The sequence below is a fragment of the Perca fluviatilis genome, chromosome 8 (assembly GCF_010015445.1).
Source record: "Perca fluviatilis chromosome 8, GENO_Pfluv_1.0, whole genome shotgun sequence".
Lineage (NCBI taxonomy): Eukaryota > Metazoa > Chordata > Actinopteri > Perciformes > Percidae > Perca > Perca fluviatilis.
In genome coordinates this window covers 22,987,195-23,012,058 of record NC_053119.1, presented here as the reverse complement: position 1 = coordinate 23,012,058, position 24,864 = coordinate 22,987,195, and the positions used below count along the sequence as shown (strand labels likewise).

The window sequence follows — 24,864 nt, the reverse complement described above, 5'->3', positions numbered from 1 at the left end:
AAAAAATGTATACCTAAAAGCGGCCATTGCCATGGTGTACGTGCATTATTAGGCTGATTAAATAACATTTCATTTATTTTCGTTTTTTTTACACAAATGTAAACTCTTTCCAGATTCCATGGAACAAACTGATGATCATTACTGATTGTTTCATAAACAATTTAGTTGGAAACACAAATTTAATAACAACATTATGGCTCTTTTGTTTCAATACAAAATACTGTGTTAAGTAACAAATGAGGACTTAATCTAGATTTCATAGCACACAAATGACCAAATGCAAATGGCTCAAAAATGATGGAAACTCAGAGCTTACAAAGTCATCTTTACTAATACAATTTAGGTAAATAACAACGTTTGCTTTCTTGTCCAAACAAAGTTTTATAGAGCTACCAAGGAACACAGCAAAAACACAGGGGAATGGAGGAAAATGGGAATTGTTGGTTTTAACCCAAAACTAATAGTTTAGTTAGCCTTGATTCAACTGCCCAAACTGTTTCAGTGTTTCTATTCAAAATCTTTCTTTCTATTTTTCTACATAGGGACACACAACATTTCACCCAGTAACACACTGCCTCAGTCAGTGTGCCTCAGCGGTGTTCCGGGTGAAGCACCCAGGATGGAGCAACTGGATGGGTGCTGCCTGCTTTGGCACTTGCCAAACAGCTTGTTTTAATGCTCCTGACAACCCTGTGAGATGAACCCATGCTTACACCAGCACACACTGCGCTCCCCTCGCCCTCGTCTTTCCTCTCTAAGTCTGAAACACGAGGTGAATCCGTTCCACCCTCCCTCTTGGTAGATTTCCTTCCCCCCTCTACACTAATCTGGAGTTGTTTTTTTTTTTCACAAATGACAAACTATCTTAAGGAGAAAGTCTTGGGATGTCTAACTATTTACTCTATTAGAATGAAACTGTGGAAAATGCAACACACAGTCAGTTTTATCAAAGAGTACTGAGAGCTGACTGCTGCAAATGTATGCTACTACACTGCCCTGAAACTATCAAATAACATTTCTCCAGTTTAAGTTTTCTTGCATTAAGTGTTACTTTTTAAAAAACATGTCTGACAAATGGTTTCTATAGACTGACAGATTGATCAGATTGCATCCCGTCCCAAAGCCAAGACTGAGAATAAGCAGGTCAAAGCAGAGATAAGCAGAGAGAGCACATATGTACAAAATGTTAAATTGCATTTGTCAAGTTATTTAAGTACATAGTTTAAAATGTGGAACGTGAGATAGTGTTTAGTGTGGATTATTTGCATTCATAAATTATTATTTTCCCAACTCTTAAAAAAACGGACTGATTGTTTTTATTCTGTTTCTATGGACCTTGCTCTCTTCTCAGGAAACTGTTACTGAGTCCAATAATATTGTTTCTTTTGTAGAAAGGGAGGGCGGCTTTTGAAACAGTTATCTAATGGGAGGCTAGAAGATGTATGTGTGTGTGTGTGTGTGTGTGTGTGTGTGTGTGTGTGTTGTGTGTGTGTGTGTGTGTGTGTGCGTGTGTGTGTGTGTGTGTGACAATGTAGGGGGTGCTGCCTGCTTGTCGTCGAGTCTGTCCTAAACCCACAGAGCCAAACTGCCGCAGGAAGAATTTGTGCTCCCGTGTACTACAATATCCTGTTTGGACTCAAGCTGCTCTCCCCACTCCTACACACACGCACAGAGAGAGGCAGAGACACACACACACACACACACACACACACACACACACACACACACACACAGACACACTGACTTACCCTGCTCATACATCACACTCAAGCCCTGGCCAAAAACATACAGCTTTGTTTTCGTTGCTTTTCTGCACACACTTCTGCAGTACTGCTCTGCAGATCATGTGATGCTAGTTCTATAGGCTTTTAATGTGATACATTGTTTGGGGGTGTAAGGAGACTGTACGGGTTGGATGTGGGTGGTGCAGTGGACAGCGGGCTGACGTTGTTGCTCAGCAGTAACAATATGGCCCCTCTAGCAATCACAAGTCAGACAAAGTGTAAAAGCATTTGGATTACTGGGAGGGGAGTACAGTGCCTGGTTTGAGTGTGTGAAGCTGTGTGTGTATATATGTGTGTGTGCACATGTACAATAGGGGGGCTTACATGCATGCACACACTCTATGTAATAAGTCAATAAGAGGGCAGGGGATCTCGGTGCTGCATCCATTCACCTAGCTATCTATTCATGCAACCAGTGCATGTGTCATTCTGCATACAATCATAGCAAGAGAGGAGAGAGCTGAGTGAATAGTCCTGTGTGCACAGAGGAGCTCTGCTTCCTGTAAGCAGCTGATAAAGATTACAAAAAAAGGCAGATACATCACTTCCCAACAGAGCGCAGTGCATTTCCTGAAACTGACAACTGCTAGGACTTGTACTGAGGCCAGGGCAAATGTAAAATAGATAGACAGAAAGAAAGAGAGAGAGAAAAGGGAGAGAGAGTGGGTGATTTGACCTGCAGTCAGGAAAAATGTTGTAATACTGTAGTGACACACCAAATGGAGCTTGAAAATTCACAGAAAAAACACAGTGCACACATGCAAACACACAAAGCTTTTGATTAGTCCTTTTCTCCAAAAAAAAAGTCAGCTGTATATTTCAAGATAAAAGTGCCTGCTCACAATCTTTATCTCAGGCCAAACTGTTATCAACTGTTTGGAACTGGCACACCACAACTATTGTTCACGGCTCGACCAAAGCAGAAAAGCCTGACACAAAAAACCTGAATGCTGTTGGACAGCAAAAAGAAAAACTTACTGTAGCTCTGACAGAGGAGGGAAAGTGTGGTTTAGTCAATTATTTTAATGCATCTCTCCTTTTCTCTCTCTGTCTTGCTCCAGAAGGGAAAAGTGCCATTGAGACATTATAATGAATTGCAGGCAGAGGATATTGACCGGTGTAGCGGCGGTGATCGTGGTAGTGGTGTTGATGGTCTTGGTAATGGGCACGCCCGACTGCAGACACCAAACTCATGAAAACACTCTGACAGGGACATTTCCACTTAAGCTCAATCCTACACTTACCATTTCCGTCTTACTCTCTGTGGAAACCAAGCAGAGGCGCAATTATTAAATCTACACTAAAAAATCTGTGATTGTAGCCTTCCTGTCAGTGAGGAGAAGCGAAGAGTGGAGGAGCGATGTTGCTACAGCACAGCCTGCTGCTCAGAGAGGGGAACTTATTTTCTCTTTAAACTCAGCTCCCCTCCTCCACACCGTGTAGTACTGCTGACGTTTGGCTTTCTTGCGCTGCTGTGTTATTTTAGTCGAACGTAACCTCTTTATCGCTAACAAAACGAGAATAAACAAAAGCATCTGCATATGACAATAGCAAACTACATATGATCATGTTAGTCTACTTAGCTCTATTATACTTTATAAGGAATTCACAAACCCACTTGGTGTGCTTTAGACTGTTAAAGACTAAACCTCCTGTTGAAATACTGTTGACCTCCCTGCAGTTTTGTTTCAAGTGTTTTAAAATTTACTTTATTTTCACAGTTCAATTATTTGTCTCACTTTCAGGTACAAGGACCACTTTTGATATATATTTTTTTAAACAAAACTATAAAAAAAAAAAATTCAAACCGTGATTACCAGGGTCAAACTACTATTAAAAAAAACTGGGGTTAGGTTTCCTGGGAACATTTTTTTGTTGTTGTATCAACCAGAGGTGCATTTTACATTCTACAGTTAAATGATACACATGCTTGAATTTTTCAAAGGCAGTTCCAAATATGTTTAGGCTTAGCCGCTTTGAATTATACTATTAAGACCAAAGAATTAGAGCAATTGATTCATTATTTCCCTAATATACTTTTATTCCTAGCAGTTTGGTGACTGCACTGAAACATAATTTAACCAAAAGCTAGAGCACACTTACTTTAAATAATTATTTTTTTTAAAAAGCACAGAATGTGTAACTTGAAAAAAATCATTATGTACTGTTGTGTTTGTAAAATCATGGCAACAGCCATTTCCATTATATTCAAATGTAGATGATTTTAAGAAAACTTTTTAACATCTTGTAAATCTGTTCAGTGTAAATCAGACTGTTTGATGTTTCACAGTTTGTTCCACCCCAACCCCCTGACTCAGTTTGTAACATTAACTGTAGAGGTATCACCCTGCCCTGCCCTGCTCTGACAAACCCCAGCTAACTGTAGAGCATTATTATCACCTCTGTAACCACCGAAATTTCTCTGAGACCACACTACCTTATTTAGTGTTGTACACCTTTTCAAACACACAAAGGCCTTCTTTTATTTGCACTGTGCACTGTATTTGTTTCATAGAGTGTATATTTTGATACATTTGACGGTTCTATTATTATGTTGGTAATGTTGTGGTATCTATATATCACACCATCTAAAACACGTGAATGGTTAGGTCTGGAAAATTTACTGTAATATTACAGTTAACCCTCTCCGACCTTTGACTTTAGCTGAATTAGAATTTATACTTTACAGTAACTATCCGCACCAACAGCATACAAGTACCCATTCAAATCCTGAATTTTACTGTAACTCTGTTTTATTGTATGACTTTTTCACTGATGATGACACTTTATCGTAACACACCTTCATATAAAGCCATATGTTTTAACTCAACTTCTAAAAGATAAAACATTCAATATATTGAATGTACTTTTATGCATTTGTACTGCTTTTCAGAGCCACTAACTGGGAAGGCCTGCAGCATTTTGATCCACAGACACCCTCTCTGACTTCACTCCCAATTTTCTGACAAGCTTTGAAAGAAAAGGATAAAACAAGGCCGTAAAATTACAGTAGTAGGCTGGGAAAGACTTTACAGCACATATACACTTGCAGTATAAAGAGGCCGGCCTTTCAGCACTAGAAGAGACTTATTTAGAGGGTTATTAGACCCTGCCATGGCCCCTGGGGGGGGTCTTTCATTATGACCTGGGCTCTATATTGCTGCTATTAACAGCAGTGGAAAAAATACACTAGTGGAGTAGAATAGAAAGAACTGTGTGTGTGTGTGTGTGTGTGTGTGTGTGTGTGTGTGTGTGTGTGTGTGTGTGTGTGTGTGTGTGTGTGTGTGTGTGTGTGTGTGTGTGTGTGTGTGTGTGTGCGTGCGTGCAAGTTTGGGAAGTGGAGGTGACAGACGTATGACCAAGGCTTACCTGTTCACCTTCTATGATTTAAAGCTTTTCTTTCGCTCCGCTGCTTTAAAACATCTGGCTCCAGAGGCATTTAAGGTCTTGATTGATAACCTGGGGACTGCTTCTTTATCACAAACTACAGTGAACATTTGATAAAGAGCAACAAGAAAAGTACTTTTCTCTTTTTGCTCTAATCCTCTCTGTTGCTTATCTTTAACTTCGTACTGCCAAGATGTCACATGTAAGATAAACTTCCAACGCTACATCTATGAGAAATCCAACCACAGCAACACTGTGGCTGTGTTTCTCTAAGAAGCAAAGAGCGTGGCAAATTCCAGTGTACTCTCTGTGGTGCAGCTGCAAAAGTGTGGCTGTGAGGGGTGTCGCCTATAAAACTCGTGCAAAGCTTGGTGATGGTGGTGCGATAGAGGCAGCACTTGCCAGACTGACTTTCGCTCCCTGTTGTCTTTCAGACCGGTCAGAGCGATAAAGAAAAGTTCTGAGGATGAGACTTCAATTGAAAACATAGAAACACTCTTTCAGAGAAATCACATTCAGATAAACACAGTTACCATGTACTACTGGGAAGTTGAAGCTCCTGAAACAGGCCGGCATCTCAGAAAAGTCATGCAGATTTGTATGCATAACTCGTGGTCATGTAGATTCTATTCATGTCATTCAGCAACAGGTACTGTATCAGAGTTTCTGCAGAGTTCAACAATTAAATTTAAGACATTTTCATTACCCCATAGAATGCAATTTAATACATTTGTACAGTAATACTGTTACTATTTATTATCTACATGAATGTATTGCCATTTATATAAATTTTTCTCAGTAATTCCAAACTGTATACAACAATAATTCCTAGTAATATAATGAATCAAATAACGTGACCTGAACTCAGAAAAGCAGCAGAAAATTGATGGATGTGTTAACTATTTAAAATAGTTTTGACTGAAACTCCACAAACAACACTAAAAACAGCCTCCAAACCACATCATGCACACACATGAAAAGAAATTATAATTAATGCTTCTGTCTACTGCAGGCTAGACAAATGTATTAAAAACCTTTGTGAATTAAATTTAAAACATTGTAATACCTTCCAAGGCCTTTTTATTTGAGGGAACTGAATTCAATACTGTTTAAGACTTATCACCTTGAAAATGTATATTGTATATAAAGAGTATTGAAATTCCTATATAGCAAGCCTAATATAAACCTGCAGTGAAGTTATTGACACTGTAGAGCTTTCCTTAAAGAATAGTTTCCATGTGGCCGGGTTGGCTCAGTTGGTAGAGCAGACGCACAAATACAGGTTTAGGCCTTGATGAAGAGGTCCAGGGTTTGTGTCCAACCTGTGACGATTTCCTGCAAGTCTTCCCTCTCTCTCTCTCTCTCCCCTTTCTCACCTAGCTGTCCTGTCCATTAAAGGTGGAAATGCCACAAAAAAGAATCTTAAAAAAAGAATAGTTTCCATTTCACATCCAAAATTGGGTTTTGGATGCATATTTTAATGCAATTTTAGCAGACTAAAATACCTTTCTGTCAATGTTATATAAATAACCCACCTCTCTCTATCTAAAATAAAGGAAAGGGATATTTTAGAACAATCACACCTCCAAAGAAAATACATCGGAACCCTCCCACCTCATAATGTGATCTGAGGCTGTATCCTTGAGCCGATGCCAGGCGGCCCATTTTAGCCAACTCAACCTCTACTGACCCAGACCCAGCCTTAGTTCAAACACACAGAGTGGTGTTCATTCACACAGGTGGGCAGCCACACTTTCAAACACGTACGCATGGGGACACATGGACACACAACAAAATACATGCACCATATTATAAGTTCCCTTGTGGGCAAAGCATGGTCCAGAGCGCTGTAGCTCCCTTTAGTCAACCTCCTCTCCAGCAGGTAAACGCCCTGGCCAGTAGTCTATCCCTGCTTCTGCGTGTAAAAGGGGAGAAACCACAGGGCCCCACAGACGAGCTCCATCAACAGGCCTTCTATTCATCTCCAGAGCCAGAACACTAGTCTCTCTGACGAAGCTCCGGCACCTGGCTGCGGATGGACGCAACATCAAGGAGGCTGGGTGGGGGCATCACTGCTCGCCACACCTGAATAAACCCCCCCGGCCCACATCAAATGGCACGGCTGGCCTATTTGAAAACCTGAGAGCACGAGAGCTGAGAGAGTTGAGCAAAAAAAGGTGGCCAAGAGAGTTTTCGAAGGCTATTGGATTGGCTGTACAAACAGGCCACTCAGGTGCTGCTACAGACTACTGTTTTCATTAACAGGAGTGAAGAAGAAACTGAGCCCGGCACAGGAGAAGGAGGAGAGCGTGGAGAGAAACACATACACACAAAAGACGATAGAGTATATTTATGCAGGTGCCTCTAATATTGGAGCAGGGAGGGGGGATACACCTCTAAGAGACAGGGCAAGTCTGGGAATCCTCCAAGTAAAGACTGGGTGGGGCCTTACTTTGATTTCTCTACAGTCAGAGTAGAAGACGCCAGGATTATAGTGCGTTCCATTTACCTCGGAACTCGGAAGCCGAAGCTGGGAATGCCGTCACACCCGAGTTGAATGCGTTTACAAGTCGGATTTTCATTGTTTTCATTAGCTCTAGCCAGGTTAGCCATTGTTAGCAATGCCAGTTAACAACAACGCATTACACTGATTTTTGTGCATACAAACAGGATAGCAACATGTCCACAGATAGAAGTTGGACAGGACTGTGTGTACGAATGATTTAGTGAGACACTAATAACACAAAAGTGCTAATATCTGTATGTTACTACAGCTTTCACAACTGTTGCACGGAGCAGCCATGTTGGATTTTTAGCTTGGGGTACTTCGTGATTGTCACGAGTTCTGAGCTCGGAAATCCAAGGTCAGGGGGCGTGTTTCCGACTTTGACCTTGGAAAATCCGACTTCCGAGTACAAATCCGAGTACAAATGGAATGCACTAGTAGGGCACGGACTCCTGTGAAATCTGTTGGGCAATCTAAATACACAGTCACATACTAATCATAGTTGATGTGCTTTAAACTAATGTGTGCAAGTGAAATCACGCAGTGTGTGAAAACACACTGATATATAAATGTAAGCACTATTCACATTTCCTCCTCTTATTGATATACTACTACAACAACCCATACTACTGCACCTGTGTACTGTACTCTCCACATAAGTAAAGTAAAAAAATAAATAAAAAATTAATCATAAAATCCTTCTCACCAATGACCAAGTATTGAATGATCTGGTTCCTTGCACAGTTGTTACAGCAGTAATAGGCCCCCAAAGTACGTAGCATTATACTGTGGCTGCTCTCTGTTCAGAGCCGGATAGTTAGTCTTGTCACGAATACACTCTATCTGCTGTCGCTCACCTGCCTGTTGACGCCACTCTCTGCCTGCAAACACCAGCCCTACATGACTCGCCTTCCCTGCCTTTGTTCACCACCTGCTCTGTCACCTGGAGAGGATTCCCCCCAGTCCATTCTGCTAAGACTCTCATGCTACGTTTACACGTGGCCGGCTATTTTCATAAACGGACATTTCAACCGCTCCGTTTTCAGAAAAGTGTTCGTTTATATGTACCCATGTATATATGCCGTCAATGCAGTCAAGAGCATGCCAAACCTGTAGGTGGCAGTGTAACGAGAAGCTCAAGCCCACGTTCAGAATCCCGACAATAGCAACAACAGCAACCAATCACGTCCTCTTTCTCTCTCTCGGCTGCCTAAACCTTTTTGTCTCAGTTTACATGCAAACGAAGATTTCAAAAATCTCCACTTTGGCCGGAGTTTTTAGAAATAAGCGTTTTCTGTGATAAAAACTGGGTTTTCGTGTAAATGAGAGGCCAAACCGCAGGAAAATATTTGCGTCTTCCCTTCGTGTAAACGGGGCCTCAGATTCAGAAATAAACTGTTTAAACGTTGAGCTGTGTTTTTGTCTGCTTCTGGGTTCTGACTACCAATCCTGACACTTTGTGCATGTGTCACTATTCCAGACATAAAAAGTGTGTTAGCTTCCTCTTTAGGTATTAATGAGAAGGAAAAATTATATATAATTATTAAACAAAGCAAATGACTACAGTAAAATCACCCGTCTTGTTTGAACTTCAGATGTTTAAGGAAAAAGAAAGGGAAAACAACAACACGTCTGTCTACAGCGTCATAAGAGAAAAACTAATACTGAACTATGGGTTACGATCCCAACTCTTTTTTGCCTATCTTCGACTTGCTGCAGCTGTGAATGCTACTAAGTCTGGCCTTGTTCATGCATAGTTACTCATGCTAATTTTGGATTGAATCCCCGATCCACCACACCACACCGGGATACTTACCAAATCAGCATGCCATGACAGGCTCACTTCAATCCACCACTGTGTGCAACCCAGGCAGATTTAAGTGGAGCTAATAAAACCAAAATGGCACTAATATCATCTACAGACCAGTCAATAATCTGGATGTAGCAAGTACTGTAGAGATCATGTTGGTGGGAGTATCTTTTTATTTGGTCTTGACGATTTGTTTCTGCAGTACTTGCTTGCTGTAAGAGGCCATAAAGCAGTCACTGATAATTCTATTGCCATAAAACCCTTCCAGAACCACCAACACCACTGTTACCACTCTTACCCATTATAACAGCAGCATGAGGGCCTTCATTAATGCAGGATGGCCAGTGTCAAGCATGACTAAACACACTCTTTAATTAAGCACTTCATGGAAATGCATTTTATTGCCCTGGGTGTCACATATCATAAAAGATGGCTTGCTGATTCTCTTTTTTTTTTTTGGAGAATTTGCTCCAGTGGCTCCAATATTCTTTCTCTGTGGAAGAACAGTAACATTTTACACACAGCACAGTCTTCTCTCTGTCGTATACAGCGTGTGATTTAGGTCTGTGTGCTCTGATCCAATGAGAAACTTGTTTTGCAGGTTATATTACATTTTACTGTTACTTTTTTCACAAGTGCCTAAGTATCACATATCTCTTATTTAAGTAATCTATATAACACTCCCACCACCATGGGCCCACCACCTGTGGGAGGAACCGCTGGGGTCGGGTGCACTGCCACACGGGTGGCAGTGAAGGTCAGGGGCCTCGACGGACCAGACCCGGGGCGGCAGACGCTGGCTCTGGGGATGCGGAATGTCACCTCTCTGTGGGGGAAGGAGCCGGAATTGGTGCGGGAGGTGGAGCACTACCGGTTAGATCTGGTGGGGCTTACCTCTACGCCTCTACGTCTCGGTTCTGGAACCATACTCCTGGATAGGGGTTGGACTCTTTTCTTCTCCGGAGTTGCCCAGGGTGTGAGGCGCCGGGCGGGTGTGGGGATACTCATAAACTAAAGCTACATTGGAGTTTACCCCAGTTGACGAGCGGGGTCGCCTCCCTACGCCTGCGGGTTGTGGGGGGGGGAACTCTGACTGTTGTTTGCACACAAGTTTGGAGTATTCGCCTTCTTGGAGACCTTGAGTGGAGTCCTGCATGGGGCTCCAGTGGGGGACTCCATAGTTCTGCTGGGGGACTTGATGATGGCCAATGATGGAGACACATGGAGAGGCGTGATTGGGAGGAACGGCCTCCCTGATCGAAACCCGAGTGGTTGTTTGTTGTTGGACATCTGTACTAGTCATGGATTGTCTATAACGAACACCATGTTCGAACATAGGGATGCTCATAAGTGTACTTGGTACCAGAGCACCCTAGGCCAAAGGTCAATGATCGATTTTATAACTGTTTCATCTGATCTGAGGCCGTATGTTTTGGACACTCGGGTGAAGAGAGGGGCGGAGCTATCAACCGATCACCATCTGGTAGTGAGTTGGGTCAGGGAGTGGGGGAAGACTCTGGACAGACCTGGTAAGCCCAAACGGGTAGTGCGGGTAGATTGGGAACGTCTGTAGGAGGCCCCTGTCCAACAGACTTTCAACTCACACCTCCGGTGGAGCTTTTCGTGCATCCCTGTGGAGGCTGGGGGCATTGAACCCGAGTGGACAATGTTCAAAGTTTCCATTGCCGAAGCTGCGGCGAGGAGCTGTGGTCTTAGGCGCCTCAAGGGGCGGTAACCCACGAACACCATGGTGTACACCAGTGGTCAGGGAAGCCATCCGACTGAAGAAGGAGTCTTTCCGGGATATGTTATCCCAGAGGACTCCGGAAGCAGTTGCAGGGTACCGAAGGGACCGAAGGTCTGCAGCCTCTGCCGTGAAAGAGGCAAAGCAGCGGGTGTGAGAGAAGTTTGGAGAAGACATGGAGAAGGACTTTCGGTCGGCACCAAGATGCTTCTGGAAAACCGTTCGCCACCACAGGAGGGGGAAGCGGGGAACCATCCAAGCTGTGTCAGTAAGGATGTGACACTGTTGACCTCAACTGAGGAGGTAATAGGGCGGTGGAAGGAGCACTATGTTAGTGGCAGAGCTGGAGGTTGATGGGGGATTGTTGTCAATTTCCCAGGCGGAAGTCACTGATGTAGTCAAACCTGGGATTGATGAGATCCATCCAGAAATGCTCAAGGCTCTGGGTGTGGAGGGGCTGTCTTGGTTGACACGCCTCTTCAACATTGCATGAAAGTCTGGGACAGTGCCAAAGGAGTGGCAGACTGGGGTGGTGGTTCCCTTTTCAAAAAGGGGGACCAGAGGGTGTGTGCCAATTACAGGGGTATCACACTTCTCAGCCTCCCTGGTAAAGTCTACTCCAAGGTGCTGGAAAGGAGGGTTCGGCCGATAGTCGAACCTCAGATTGAAGAGGAACAATGTGGATTCCGTCCTGGTCGTGAAACAATGGACCCGATCTTCACTCTCGCAAGGATCCTGGAGGGAGCCTGGGAGTATGCCCATCCGGTCTATGTGTGTTTTGTGGATTTGGAGAAGGCGTATGACCGGGTCCCCAGGGAGATACTGTGGGAGGTGCTGCGGGAGTATGGGGTGAGGGAGTCTCTTTTCAGGGCCATCCAATCTCTGTACGACCAAAGGGAGAGCTGTGTCCGGGTTCTCGGCAGTAAGTCGGACTCAGGTGAGGGTTACCTCTGCCAGGGCTGCGCTTTGTCACCAATCATGTTTGTAATATTTATGGACAGGATATCAAGGCGTAGTCAGGGTGGGGAGGGGTTGCAGTTCAGTGGGCTAGGGATCTCATCGCTGCTCTTTGCAGATGATGAGGTTCTGATGGCATCATCGGCCTGTGACCACCAACTGGATCGTCGCTGGCGGGGTGGGGTGAAGCGGCTGGGATGAGGATCAGCACCTCTAAATCTGAGGCCATGGTTCTCAGCAGGAAACCGATGGAGTGCCTACTCCAGGTAGGGAATGAGTCCTTACCCCAAGTGAAGGAGTTCAAATACCTTGGGGTCTTGTTCGCGAGTTAAGGGACAATGGAGCGGGTGATTGGTCGGAGAATCGGCGCAGCGGGAGCGGTATTATATTCAATTTATCGCACCATTGTGATGAAATGGAAGTTTGGGGTCCCCTGCTGGAGCTGCTCCCCCCGCGACCCAACACCGGATAAGCAGACGAAGATGGATGGATGGATATAACACTCAAAAATAAATACTGTTTAGATGGCTTTTATTGCAGTAGGCAATTCTGTAACTCTGTATTCTCCAATTTGTGCGTGTGCAAGTTCAATCATACCAGAAAAGTCACTTGTGACATGGAATAATGTAGATATGGGTAAAAGTGCACGGTAAACCTCATTTGCACAGAAGCACTGGACAACATGGCTTCCCTTGCTTAATTGTAACAAGAAGAAGTAGCCTTTGGCTGCGTTGCTGGTCACTGTTTGGACTTCCAAGAATAACTGTACATGTAGACACGGTTCTGTTTTCAGCGAGGCAACTCAAAGGGGTGCTGTAAGTCAAAGCTGTCTACCAGGCATGTTGTTCTTGAATTTCAAATGAAAATCGATGACAGATGACGTTTTTACTTGCGGTCTATGATGCAAGAGTAATTATAAAGAAGATTTTCTGCAATAAATATTCATATTCAGACAACTGTAGTTACCACATGTATTGCTACAGTATAATGTCCTTGAGGCATTGTTAAATAAACTGAAGCTAAATGGCGATAACACTTGTTAGATTCTTGTGCATTCAGGGAGTTGAATCAGAGGCTGATTCTCTCTCTTATGGTCGGAATCATTCGATTCATAGTAGAAATAATATAAACAATAATAGGTCAACCAGAGACATGCACCATTAGCCTACATGTAAAAGGTTTTGACTAGAGGCTTGTACACACTGCAGAAATCCAACCCCAACATATTGCCTGTAAGAACAAGCTAATTTCTATTTTGAAATTGTCAGTTTAACTGTAGGAATTATGCTGGTTGTATTTTAGGAAAAGTGAGAGCAATTAAACTATTTCTAATGCGTCCAAGTGAGTAAAGGTAGAGTGGAGGTCAGCAACCACATAAAAGCCCAGAGTGTGTAATGAGATTAACTACTGAATCCCTCCATGCACAGCTCTGTTGTCCAGAGAATATGAATCAGTGTGTGGCTGCTTTACTGCGCCAAGACTATTTTCTGTATTTTCTTTATGCTCTAGAAATTGGCAGAAAGTCAAGAAACTGTGGCACAATTTGTTCTTTTCTTACTTAGTATCTTTCTCTATCTTTTCATGAAGGAGTAGCACCCGGGCTTTTCTTGATGCAGGGCAGGAGGCCAGGGATCTTACCCTACCCGTTTGTCTGTGTGCATATGTGTGTGCATTTGTGTCTTGTGCATGTGACCAAAGTGAGGCCCTTGCCTAGTCTAGTTTGTCATTCTAATACTTGGCAGTAAAGCCAAAAATATTAAGAGGATTTACTGGATATTTTCACATTAGATTCACTGTTGAATCTTGCATAAAGCCCCATACAATAACTTCTTCATCAGCACGTTTTGGAGAACAAAGTTGGGGTAGAGGGGGGCATGCGTTGGGGGGAACTTATATCACAAATATGTGTCAAAGTGACTATATTTAAGGTTTAAAAAGACTCCTGTGACAGAAACCATGAATGCATTTTAGATTTGTCCTCTTGACTAAAGACCATATGTTTAAAACACCCCTCCATGCCATCAATATCAGAGTACAGTGTACAAGACAGGCATACAGAGGCCACACGGACAAAAAGTCAATTTGTTCAGAGCTCTGCACAAAAGATGCCAGTGCTCAGCAGAGAGAGGCCCCTACTTGAAGAGGACAGGCCATGATGCATGTGCCTCTGCCTGCAATCCCTCCCGTAGCGCTGCAGTGGGTTTTCATTGTTTATCTCCGGCTAGCTTGTAAGAGGGGAACTAATTAAGAGCTGCCTGCAGGTGGCCCATGCAGGCTTTTACAGGTCTGAGAGGAGGAGGAGGAGGAGGAGGAGGAGGAGGAGGAGGAGGAGGAGGAGGAGGAGGGCGCAGAACCTGGCCACATCCAGCAGGAGGAAGGGCAGACTGCCTCAGGTCACAAGATGACAGACATTACTGAGGTGTTGCTGCTAGACAGAGAAAAGAACCAGGAGAGTTCTTTTTTGTATTTTTGGTACATGGAGAGGCAGAGAGATGATGCCGTTATGCAGAGAACAGAGAGAAAAAAAGGGTGTTACAACAGTGAGCAGGGAGAGAGAGAGATAGGACACAATCACTGCAATCAGCTAAACAAGTCCTTCCTCTGTTTGGGGCCTAATAAGTGTACTTGGAAACATTTACTCATTTTCCAAGAGGGAAATGTCAATCTGTTTTTGGGTGGATCAGCAGCCCCTCTGGGGTTTGTTATGATTTCATTCAACATTTAACTATTTAACTGTAAAATGTACAGCTGTACATACACACACTGAATCGTAAAAAAGAAAATCGCGCCTCATTTACACAGGACTAAGTAAACAAATAGTGAAGAAAGTGTTTACAGTAAAAAGGGAAATAGGATGTTGCAGTTGTGGAACGAGTGTATGTTTTTTCTGTTTTTTTTTTTTATTTAGGTTTTTAAATCTAACAAATCACCATAAGCTGGTTTTAAACAAACAAACAAAACAATAATAAAGATGTATCTTCACAGAGGGGAAAAAGCATGCTTGTGTGTGTTTATGTAGCTGTGTGTCTGTTTTGGGTTCAGAGGAGCGAAAGGCACGATTGCGTGCGGACGCTGCCCTGCACCACTTCCTGTTCAGAAGCCCAGAGACGTCACAGCCAGCTGTATTGATGCCTCTCACACATGTGAACAAACACACACACACTCATTTTGGGGGGGTAGTCTGCTTCCGCAAAGCCAAACAAACAGTGGAACGTTCCAGCATGTGCTGTCACAGAAAAATAAAAGTGATAGAGGTACCAGAAATGTAGAATAAAGGCTATTTGGACAAGCACCTAGCTTAACTGAGGAAAGTGCCAGCTCATGTCAAATTTATATTAAAGCTGGAAGGTGTGGAGAAACTTCAATTCCTGGATATAAAACAACAGAAAGCTGATCCTGATACCTCAGGCAGTATGGGTGGATCTGGTAGCTGTCTGTAGAAATCTAGATAAGGATGCCAAATGACAGTGCTGTCCTTGGTGGCGTGACACAGGGGGCAAAACAAACCAGTTATGGAAATGTGCCCAGCATGGCCCAAATCTGAGTTTAGCTGTTACAGCTGAGTTACGGGCATATCAGACCTGCAATTGATACATAGACACAGAGATACACATAGACAGTTTGTCTCTGCAGCTGGAAGACTCACTCTGACACACTCAGTCATTAACACCCAGAGGTCCCACATGCATGTTGGGGCTCTGCAAGCGAGACGCTCTTGTTCCTCCCCCGTCTTCCCCGGTGCCTGCTGATTTTCGTATCGGTTCTGGACTGTTCAGGGGTGTCTCCACGGCAACGTGATGTGTTATCGCTATGACATTCTGCGGACTGAGACACTAGTGGGCTGCCGGGCTGTGCGTTTCTCAGCAGGCCAAACCTGTTGTATTAACGATAATGAGGAACGCTATTAGGAAATAGGCCCCTAACAGGCTATGGGATGTTTTATGGCATACTTTACCAGTATGCTTGAGTATTTCTATTTTATACAATTTAATAAATCTTCTCCACTACATCTCAGAGGTAAATATTGTACTTTCTACTCCACTACATTTGTAGGATTAAGTGTTCATTAATGGGCTGAAAAAAATGTCTTAAGCTAAATAAACTATTTAAAAACCTATTGGATCAGCTGGAAACAGGGTTGTTGTTTTTTATTTAAAAGAAAAGTTATTAGAGATACGTGGTTCTCACAGGACAGCAACTATCTGGTGATTTAATAGAATTTGATGCATGGCTGTAAATTAAACTATCCAACAGTATATAAAGGAGTTTAAAGCAGCACAACCTTAAACATCTACAGCAGTAAAATGCAACATACAATGCAGCAGTATATAATAGTTATACACTTACAGGGAACATATGACTGCACAATGACTACCTTTACTTGTGATACTGTTAATTACATATGTGTACCGAGTCGACCGTTGTTTTCATGCTAATTGAATGTAACCAGTTTTATTGCAAACTGCTAATTACCTTATAAAATTAAAAAGATAGTTTAGAAAGACAGTACCTTCACGTATACAGGCGGGCGCCATCTTGGGAAAACAGTCATGACAAACGTCGTTTGACTGCTCATGACTGTTTTCCCAAGATGGAAGATTTGAGCCTTGTTAGTGGTATAGAAATAGCGATTTCTTTTTACTTTACCCCTGCCCCGACGACTAGCGTTATAAGGTAATTAGCAGTTTGCGATAAAACTGGTCACATTCGATTAGCATGAAAACATATACCAGAGAACGGTCGACTCGGTACACATATGTAATTAACCCCTAGGTTCATTTTGCGCCGGATTTGTCCTTTAATAAAAGGATGGCCACTATACTTTTAGATATTAATATATACATTATGAGTGAGGACAAATGTTTCCTACAATAGGAAGTGTCAAACATTACCAGACTGTATCCTTAAGCACTAATAAAAGAAAACAATAGGCTCCATTTAAAAAACGAAAAACAGCCCAGAAAATAAAATATGAGAAACTGTAATCACATTTTCCAGGAGTGGCACTCATATCAAATTCTTAATGATTAATAAGAGATTGGGTAGTGGCTCGTCATGGTTTCTATTGTGTGTCAAGGATGACATTTTCCAAGGTCTCCTCCCTGAGCAGCAGATAAGATCAGGGTGGATAGAAGGATGGAAAAGTGGGGAAAAGGGAAAAAAGAGAGAAGAAGAAAAGGAGAGCTACAGTGCCTTGTGGAATTCAAGTGCTATGTGGAGAAAGAGTCCTGGACCAGTGCCACAAACGGGCAGGTCAAAAGACTGCAAGAGAGAGAAGAAGCGTTCTCCTGCTCAGAACTCTCATTTTACTGGAAAAGTTTGTTTTGTTAATGCTTTTACATTAACATGATCCTCTGTGGTGTGTGGAGAATTGTATCGTCCTTCAGATATTTTACCTAAAACTGGAAATTATGTTCTTGGTGATATATGCAGTATATATTTTAGGAAGGACCATAGCTTTTTTATCAAATCCAATTTAGTCAATCTGTAGTCAACACTACAAGCATATACAAAGGACTAAGTGCAATATAAATATTGCATGTCAATATGCCACAGCACAGCACTCAAACTGCACCTTAAAGCCTTCAGTGCACATGAGCTGTCACCTGAGGCATTATGGATTATCCATAGCCATAATGAAAGAGGGGAACAGCCACTTACACAACATCAACTACAGCCCCATGTAGCATTCAAACTTTTTTAAAGCCCATACTCTATTAACAACCCCTAGCCTACTGCATTTAGTCCCATGGGACTTGGTATTACCTGCCTGCTCAGTAAGTTATCGCCTAATCTGCATGCAATGCTGCTACATGACTCTGTCCCAGTGGGAAAGGCACTTTGGCAGTCTCCCACTACTTGGATTAAGCCTAACAATAGTGTTGACATGTTATCTGTGTAAAGTCTTTCCACTTTTCTTCTTTGTGAACACCCATAGTGATTGTTGATAGTGTAAACTTGTGGTTGATACTTGTCACTGTTGATACTAGTGAAAAAGCAGGAGATAGTAGCAAAATAATGGGTAAAGAGTAACATGTTTTTGCAGCAGTTATTAACATCTGCTACAGCAGCAATTCACTTAGGAAGCAAAAAACATCTAATTACATCAGAATTACATTTTGGGTTACATTAATGAAACTCATTTGAATGAGTGGGCCAGCAGGGGGAAGGAACACCATTCGCAATTCACACACCAACCAACAGCTGTGATTTCTCAATCCTATTAGGGCATGTGGTGACAAGCCATCCGGTACCTTAACTTGTCCTACAACCTATTGAGAGGGATTTCTTTGACATTTCCCTCAATACTAAAGGGAAAATCCCCTTTAAAACTCTCTGTACCTGATATGGCTTTGGCCCTCGAGAGTCTCTTTAACCCTCAAGAGAGTTCAACAAAACAACTTCATTTAGAGAGCAGCTAGAGGGGCTCTCTGGTCTGACAAAGGGCCTTTAGGTACTATGACAAGTAGAGAAATCAGTATTATGTGTATCGAAGAATGGAGGGCAGGGTGATGGATTGGAGGGAGATGGGGGCTCCAGAGAAGAGCAGAGGGAACATGTTCTGGGACTTACTGAGCTTTCACCACCGGCAGGGGAATGTCCTCAGTCATGTAGTCCAGCTCATCGCTTAAGCTGTTGGCACGGGAGATGTCGATGGAGGCGCTGTCATCATGATTCCTTCTCACTACAAAGGAAAGAGATAATAGTTAATAATGTGACACTCATATTGGGCTGGTAAACTGTATACAAGTTTAAATTTGCTTAATACATACTGAGGAAATGTTTCTTTCAATTAACACATTTTCAACTGGAAAGCAACATTTTTATTGTTGCAGTGTATAGCTCAGAAGCCACAAGATATATGTAAAAGTTCAAGTAAATATTAGTGCACATAAAAGGCAAAATAAGATGAGAAGGGCAGCTATAATTGTAATATATGTATTGAGTATGAGAAAACATAAAGCAGACAATAAGAAACAGAAAGATACCTGGAGAGCCAGGGCAGCTCAGAGTGAAAGACGACCAAGAATGTTGAGGAGGGCCTGATGCCGTGCAAAAATATTTAAAAGAAAAGGAAAAAAAAATAAGAAAGGAAATAAGTTTAAACAAACACCTTTTTATATCAGTTCTTCCGTTCCAACCGTTTGGTGTGGTCCTGAATTAACATGCCGTTTTTCAAAAGGATGCAAAATGTCTATATACAAGAAGATATTAAGTAATTTTAGAGTGGAATTATCTTATGGCAGCTGGGAAAAAGTATTTGAGTTATATATTGTTGAACAGTTTATATGAGGAAACAGAAATTGCAGTGTTCCAGTTCAACAGTGCAGCTGGCTGTCTGCTGGCATGGCTAAAAACAACAGCAAAGAACAACATGTGTAGCGAGGTCTTGACCTGCAGTCAGACTGTCAGCGTCTGAGTTTGACAAGTCTCTCCACCAAACCACCAGGCCTCCATTGTGATAAAGAATGGAGAGGCAAATCTGTATGAAAGACCAGTCCAATTCAAGCAAAATCCATTCAACCTCTCTCGTATTCAATCATTGAGTTTGTTTAACATTGTCCAAACTCCGGAAGCAGAGTATGAGATTGAGAGAGAGAGAGAGAGAGAGAGAGAGACAGGGAAGGAGAGAAGGAGAGAAGGAAGAAAGAGAGGGGAGGAGGGTAACCAGAGCTAACAAGAGCCACCTTTGGCCTCAACTTCAGCTCACTGAAGGAGACGTGAACTGGCTTATCGGCTACACAAACAGGATAAGGGTTTATTAACAATATATGTAGTTCTATCTGGCCCATCAGTGCAAATGTGTTTGGCTGGGAGAGTATAAGCCAAGGGGAGGAGAGAGAGAAGGAAAAAAGAAAAAGAAAAAGTGTGGAAAAAGAGAGAGAGGGCGCTCCATTGATAGATTCTCACAGACAGTGAGGTGGGCGGGGCCAGACAGATAAGTGGAGCGATAAGCCGGACACTGAATAAATCAAACAATGACCAGTTTATTTATGACCACTGGAGCTCCACAATGGCCGCTTATCAACTGCACACCTCTCTCTCTCTCTCTCTCTCTCTCTCTCCAGTAACCCAGACTAGGTCCCCAAAGTCCCCTAGGCCCCTGTCCATTCCTAGCCAGGCCAGCCCTGTTCCTCACCCGTGGTGTTGGCAGGGCACCCAGTAAAGAAAACAGGCCAGGTCAACCCAGGACCAGTGTCTGAGTCTCTCTGCTTGGCTCTGGTTTGGTCCGGTTGGGGACAAAAGCCCAGCCAGCCAGCGAAGTCTAATTAAAATACTGTCTGGGCCCCATTAAAAAGGCAGGCCAGCTAATGATTAACACAGAGGACTTTTTAATAGGAGAAAAATAAGTACTTAACCACTGTTTAAGTGCAGTGGTCACATACAGTATATACTATATACTTAATCTTTGTGTTTGCATTTTTGACAAGAGTCTCAATTGCTGTTTAGCTTATGCGTACACGATTATGGAATGGAAACCTGAGGGTGGTACCATGAAACCAGAGTGCGCCAAAGTATTTGTTTAACATCATCATCTCTGTAACAAAATGTCATAACTCAATCCCTGGAAATCCCATTATTGCACCTCAGTTGTGATGGGGGAGTTGGAAGCACTCACCTGTTTGTCTGAACATTCTGGTGATTCCTGCAAAGAAAGACAGGAAAGAAAGAAATATTGTTAGTATAAGACTGCGACATGGCTGGGGCACACAGCAATAACACGTCTTTCCAATCAACATTCTCTATCAGTTCCTGCTTTGCAACACAACAGCATTTTTGTTGCACAATAACTTCCTCCTTTTTTGGAATAATATTGATTGTATGTTAATTTCTGGGCCAGAAACAGCCTGCAAATTTTGAAAGAAACAGAGGTTATTATACTCATATAGTAACTGTAAAAACTGTCCCTTTTAAACTATAAAAATACATTTGATGTCTGTTGCCAAGCGCTTTCCTTGAAAGTGTTTATTTAAAGCAGCTATAATCGATATTGTTATAATAACAATATCAAATGACAATGTGAAAACAATGTGACTAGTTTAAGGGGGTTGTTTGTGATGATGAACCTGCAGAGAATAATTAACCGAATCTGCAGCTCCCCTCAGCTTAACAACGTTTCATAGTGGGCTTCAGCTCATAGCTGTCCGGCCTGCTACTTTGCCCTTTTGGTTCACTCACTGCTCTCAAATGGTCCTTTTTGGCCATTGGCCACAGTCAGCTGTTTTTAGCAACTAGTTAGTGAACATAGAGCATTTAGCAGCAAAAGAGCCATACATTTTCCTCAGGAAAAAACAACTAATACTGTTGCTACTGTAGATAGCTGCTGGATGTGTAAATAAGCAATGTTTAGCTAACAAGTTCCCTATATCAACCTAAAATGGGATAATATGTCAATGTTGTGTTCACAACTTGTTTCCGCTGCTCCCAAGTGGCCAAACAATTGTTACTGCAAGTATAAACAGGAAGAGATTACTTATAACCAGCAGTAAAATGCGTTCAAGACGGTTTAGGAAAAGCGGGAGATTCATCCATATTTTCTTTTAATGCAATAATGTACTTAGTTCGCAAACAACCAAACTGCATCACCATGCATCTTATATTAGCTGACTCTTAAACCCTAAAATCTAAATTATACCAGTTTGCTACTTAGAAAGTATTTTATAAAACATAAAAAAATTATATGCATGTTACACCTACATGAGTCTTTGAAACAGTGATGGTTAAAACGAATAAAAAAGCAGAAGCTCATGTGTAGACAGTTGACATTACAGATGCCTGTTTTATGGATGGATCTAAAGCAGAGATCTTACAGTGCCATGCTGTTTCAACTCTACACAGTATCATTAGTGACAGCAGGCTGAAGGCTTCTTGAAACATCTTACATGAAACATAAGATCTGTATTTTGACAGCTTGTTTTGTTGCTAGTAAATATGCGAATAAATGCTGGATAAAATGTGCTATCTAACTGGTTTGACATTAAATACAACATGTGCCCCCATAAGTGGTTGCTCTTCTGGTGATGGTTTGCCTTAATGTCAAGTTTATGTCACTCCAGCTCCTTTTATGATGACACGCTTTGACAGGAAAAACTCATAAAGTGCATTTATTAACCTGGAGTCTGGGTCAATTCATTTGACGGGGATGGCTTTTAACACATAAAGTTAAACTACCGCCACCTTAACTAGCCAGCCATCTATCATAGACTGCGTGTATAGACCTGCATTTGTTTCTATTGTTATGTATGAGTGTTGGCAAACATTAGGAACCACAATTATCTGGATACTGAATGATCTGAAATCAACTCCATCATTCTCAGAAAGAAAACAACTTGGCTTTGGCATGACTGCAGCAATATTGGTAAACTGCAAGTAGTATAACAAGATATCCAACTTGCAACCTTGACAAGCCCATATTTAAAAGTTTTTTTCCACTTAAGCCCAGTGTGAGTGTCTGTGGCCAGCAAAGGGGACAAGTGAAGCAGTAAAGATATTGTAAGCATGACCTCTAATCACCACTGAGACTGTAATGGCTTCCATCTGGTCTAGTGAAGACACCTGGCAGCCATCTTGGGTCTAAGGGGATCAGGATAGCGCCACTGTTTACTGTGTGAAAATGAGAAACCAGCACATAACAACTCATCCCATAATGTTTAAGGGTTTCCACTGTTTGCATAAACTGATGCACAATCTCTTGCCATGCAGCAGCAGGAACAACAGTGACTCAACACTCAACAAAGTACAGTGTTCGTACTTATGGAGTGTACGTATTCACAGTGTTGGTACTCACAGAGTGTATGTCCTCACCGAGTGTTCCTACTCAGAGTGTTCCTACTCAAAGAGTGAACACCTATGTGACACAGTGAAATGCTGGTTTTCTCATTTCTAGCTTTTGTGGTGACTCTACAAGCCGAAATGTGTAAAAATAAGTGCTTTATTATAGATGTGTTAAGCTGGAAACAGAATTATTAGGGGGCATCTAAATTAAGTGTATCTACAGTATTTATTTTTACAGACATTCAAAATAAGGATGAGAAACACTTGCCAACACAAAAGTATTTCTAAAACATGTGCCATAAAAAATGTAATTCATCATGGAGATGTTTGGGCCAATTAAATGCCCTGGATGCAAAAGCACATCAAACTTTTACAGAAATAATGGATTTCCAAGGCCTATAAGGCAGCATGACATCATTTTACGGCCCTCAACACACATTATTTCATCAAACAAAACTGTATTAGGAAGAACAGTAAAAAAAAATTGGTTTCATTACTGCAGTAATTCACTTCATCAAATGTCCTCCACATGACACAGGCTTCGTTGCCAGCTGGACTGTAACTGTATTAAAATGGCAAAGATAGCTTCATAACAATATTCAATGCAATTTAAAAACACCTTCGGAAAAAAACACACAGAAAATGGCATTCTGAGGTGTCAGGTTTCGAATAAAAATTCTGTTATGAAGAGCTCCAAAATGAAGTCACTTTAATCAAGGAGTTATAAAACAGGGCTCAGTGCTTTCATGTGTAATCTTGGCGAGTTGACTTGTCTGGGACTGAGTTGTTGGAAGAAAGGACATTTATACAGTACAGGTTTTCTTTGAAAAACATGCAGTACAGTTAGCAGACCTCAGACTGAAAAATAATAATCCTTTATATCTATTTGACATCAATTTGCATACTGTACATTACACAAACATAAGAGCAGTAATCTTTCCAGTATATTACCTTCAACAGCCCCCCTTGGCTCCTCCTGGAAAAATGACCCACCTTTCTTCTGCTCAGAGTCATCAATGTGATCGTAGGTGATCTGGGGGATCGATACAGCTCTCTCTGATACCACACCCATAGAGCCATTACCTCTGGACTTCAACCTCCTCTTGGTCCCTTTTTTCTGACAGACAGAGGACACATCAACCCAGTTAATAAACTAGAAGTATGTGACTATCGTGGTGATACATTCTTATCATAATTAAGAAAAGTTTTAAAGAGCAGAGTTATAGCTAAAAATAATCAAACGAATTACAACTGTTCCTCACCTACAGCAATGGAATAAATTGAAAAGAACAATGTGTGACAATTTGTCCTGATATATACAAGGTCATGGTCAAAAGGTGAGCTTCATGCTGTCCTTCTGAAAATAAGTTAAGCTACCGTATATAGTTGGGACCATTCTACCTTCACGGTACTAGTCTAGGCAGGTGACATCCAACATCCCAATATGCAGTTTGTGTAGCCAGAGATCAGTCCACCAAGACCTCTGCCTTCACCTGCCATTCAGCTGGTAATGCATCTAGCACCTAGCCTTGCAGGTGGTATGGTAACACGGTGGTGGCCCCATAGCACTTACTGAGCCCATCCACCAATTGTTCACTAGAAAGCTTCTCTCACAGTTCTGGATCCAGCATAGTTTCACTAATCTAGGCAGGGTCCCACTTTCTAGAGAAGCAAATCCATAGAGGTCTTAGAATCGCTCTATATAATTAAGTTCAGATAAAGGGGAACTAAGCATACATGTTAACACGTGCATAAAGATTGTAATTTGTTCAAAGTGCTAGCCTGTTAGCAACACAGTACACTTAGATACATTTCAGGTGGTCAAAATTGTCCAGGAAATGTATTCTCTGAACAATGACTGGACTTATCCAGCCATTTCAGCCAAGTGTTAAAAAGCCAT

General features: G+C 42.1%; 1 protein-coding gene across 3 annotated transcripts in view; it reads right to left on the bottom strand.

Annotated features, from left to right (window-relative positions):
• kcnq1.2 (potassium voltage-gated channel, KQT-like subfamily, member 1.2) overlaps window positions 1–24,864 on the bottom strand; it is a 184,472-nt gene that overhangs the window by 117,988 nt on the left and 41,620 nt on the right. The window contains exons 11-15 of one of the 3 annotated variants that reach the window (XM_039807736.1): window positions 23,958–24,081; window positions 22,704–22,793; window positions 20,809–20,835; window positions 19,178–19,231; window positions 18,762–18,873 (exon numbers count right to left, since the gene is read on the bottom strand). In XM_039807736.1, coding sequence (XP_039663670.1) covers window positions 18,762–18,873; window positions 19,178–19,231; window positions 20,809–20,835; window positions 22,704–22,793; window positions 23,958–24,081 — 407 coding nt within the window. Of the gene's footprint in view, window positions 1–18,761; window positions 18,874–19,177; window positions 19,232–20,808; window positions 20,836–22,703; window positions 22,794–23,915; window positions 24,082–24,864 lie in introns of all 3 variants that reach the window. The other 2 variants (XM_039807737.1, XM_039807738.1) reach the window with 2 other exon arrangements.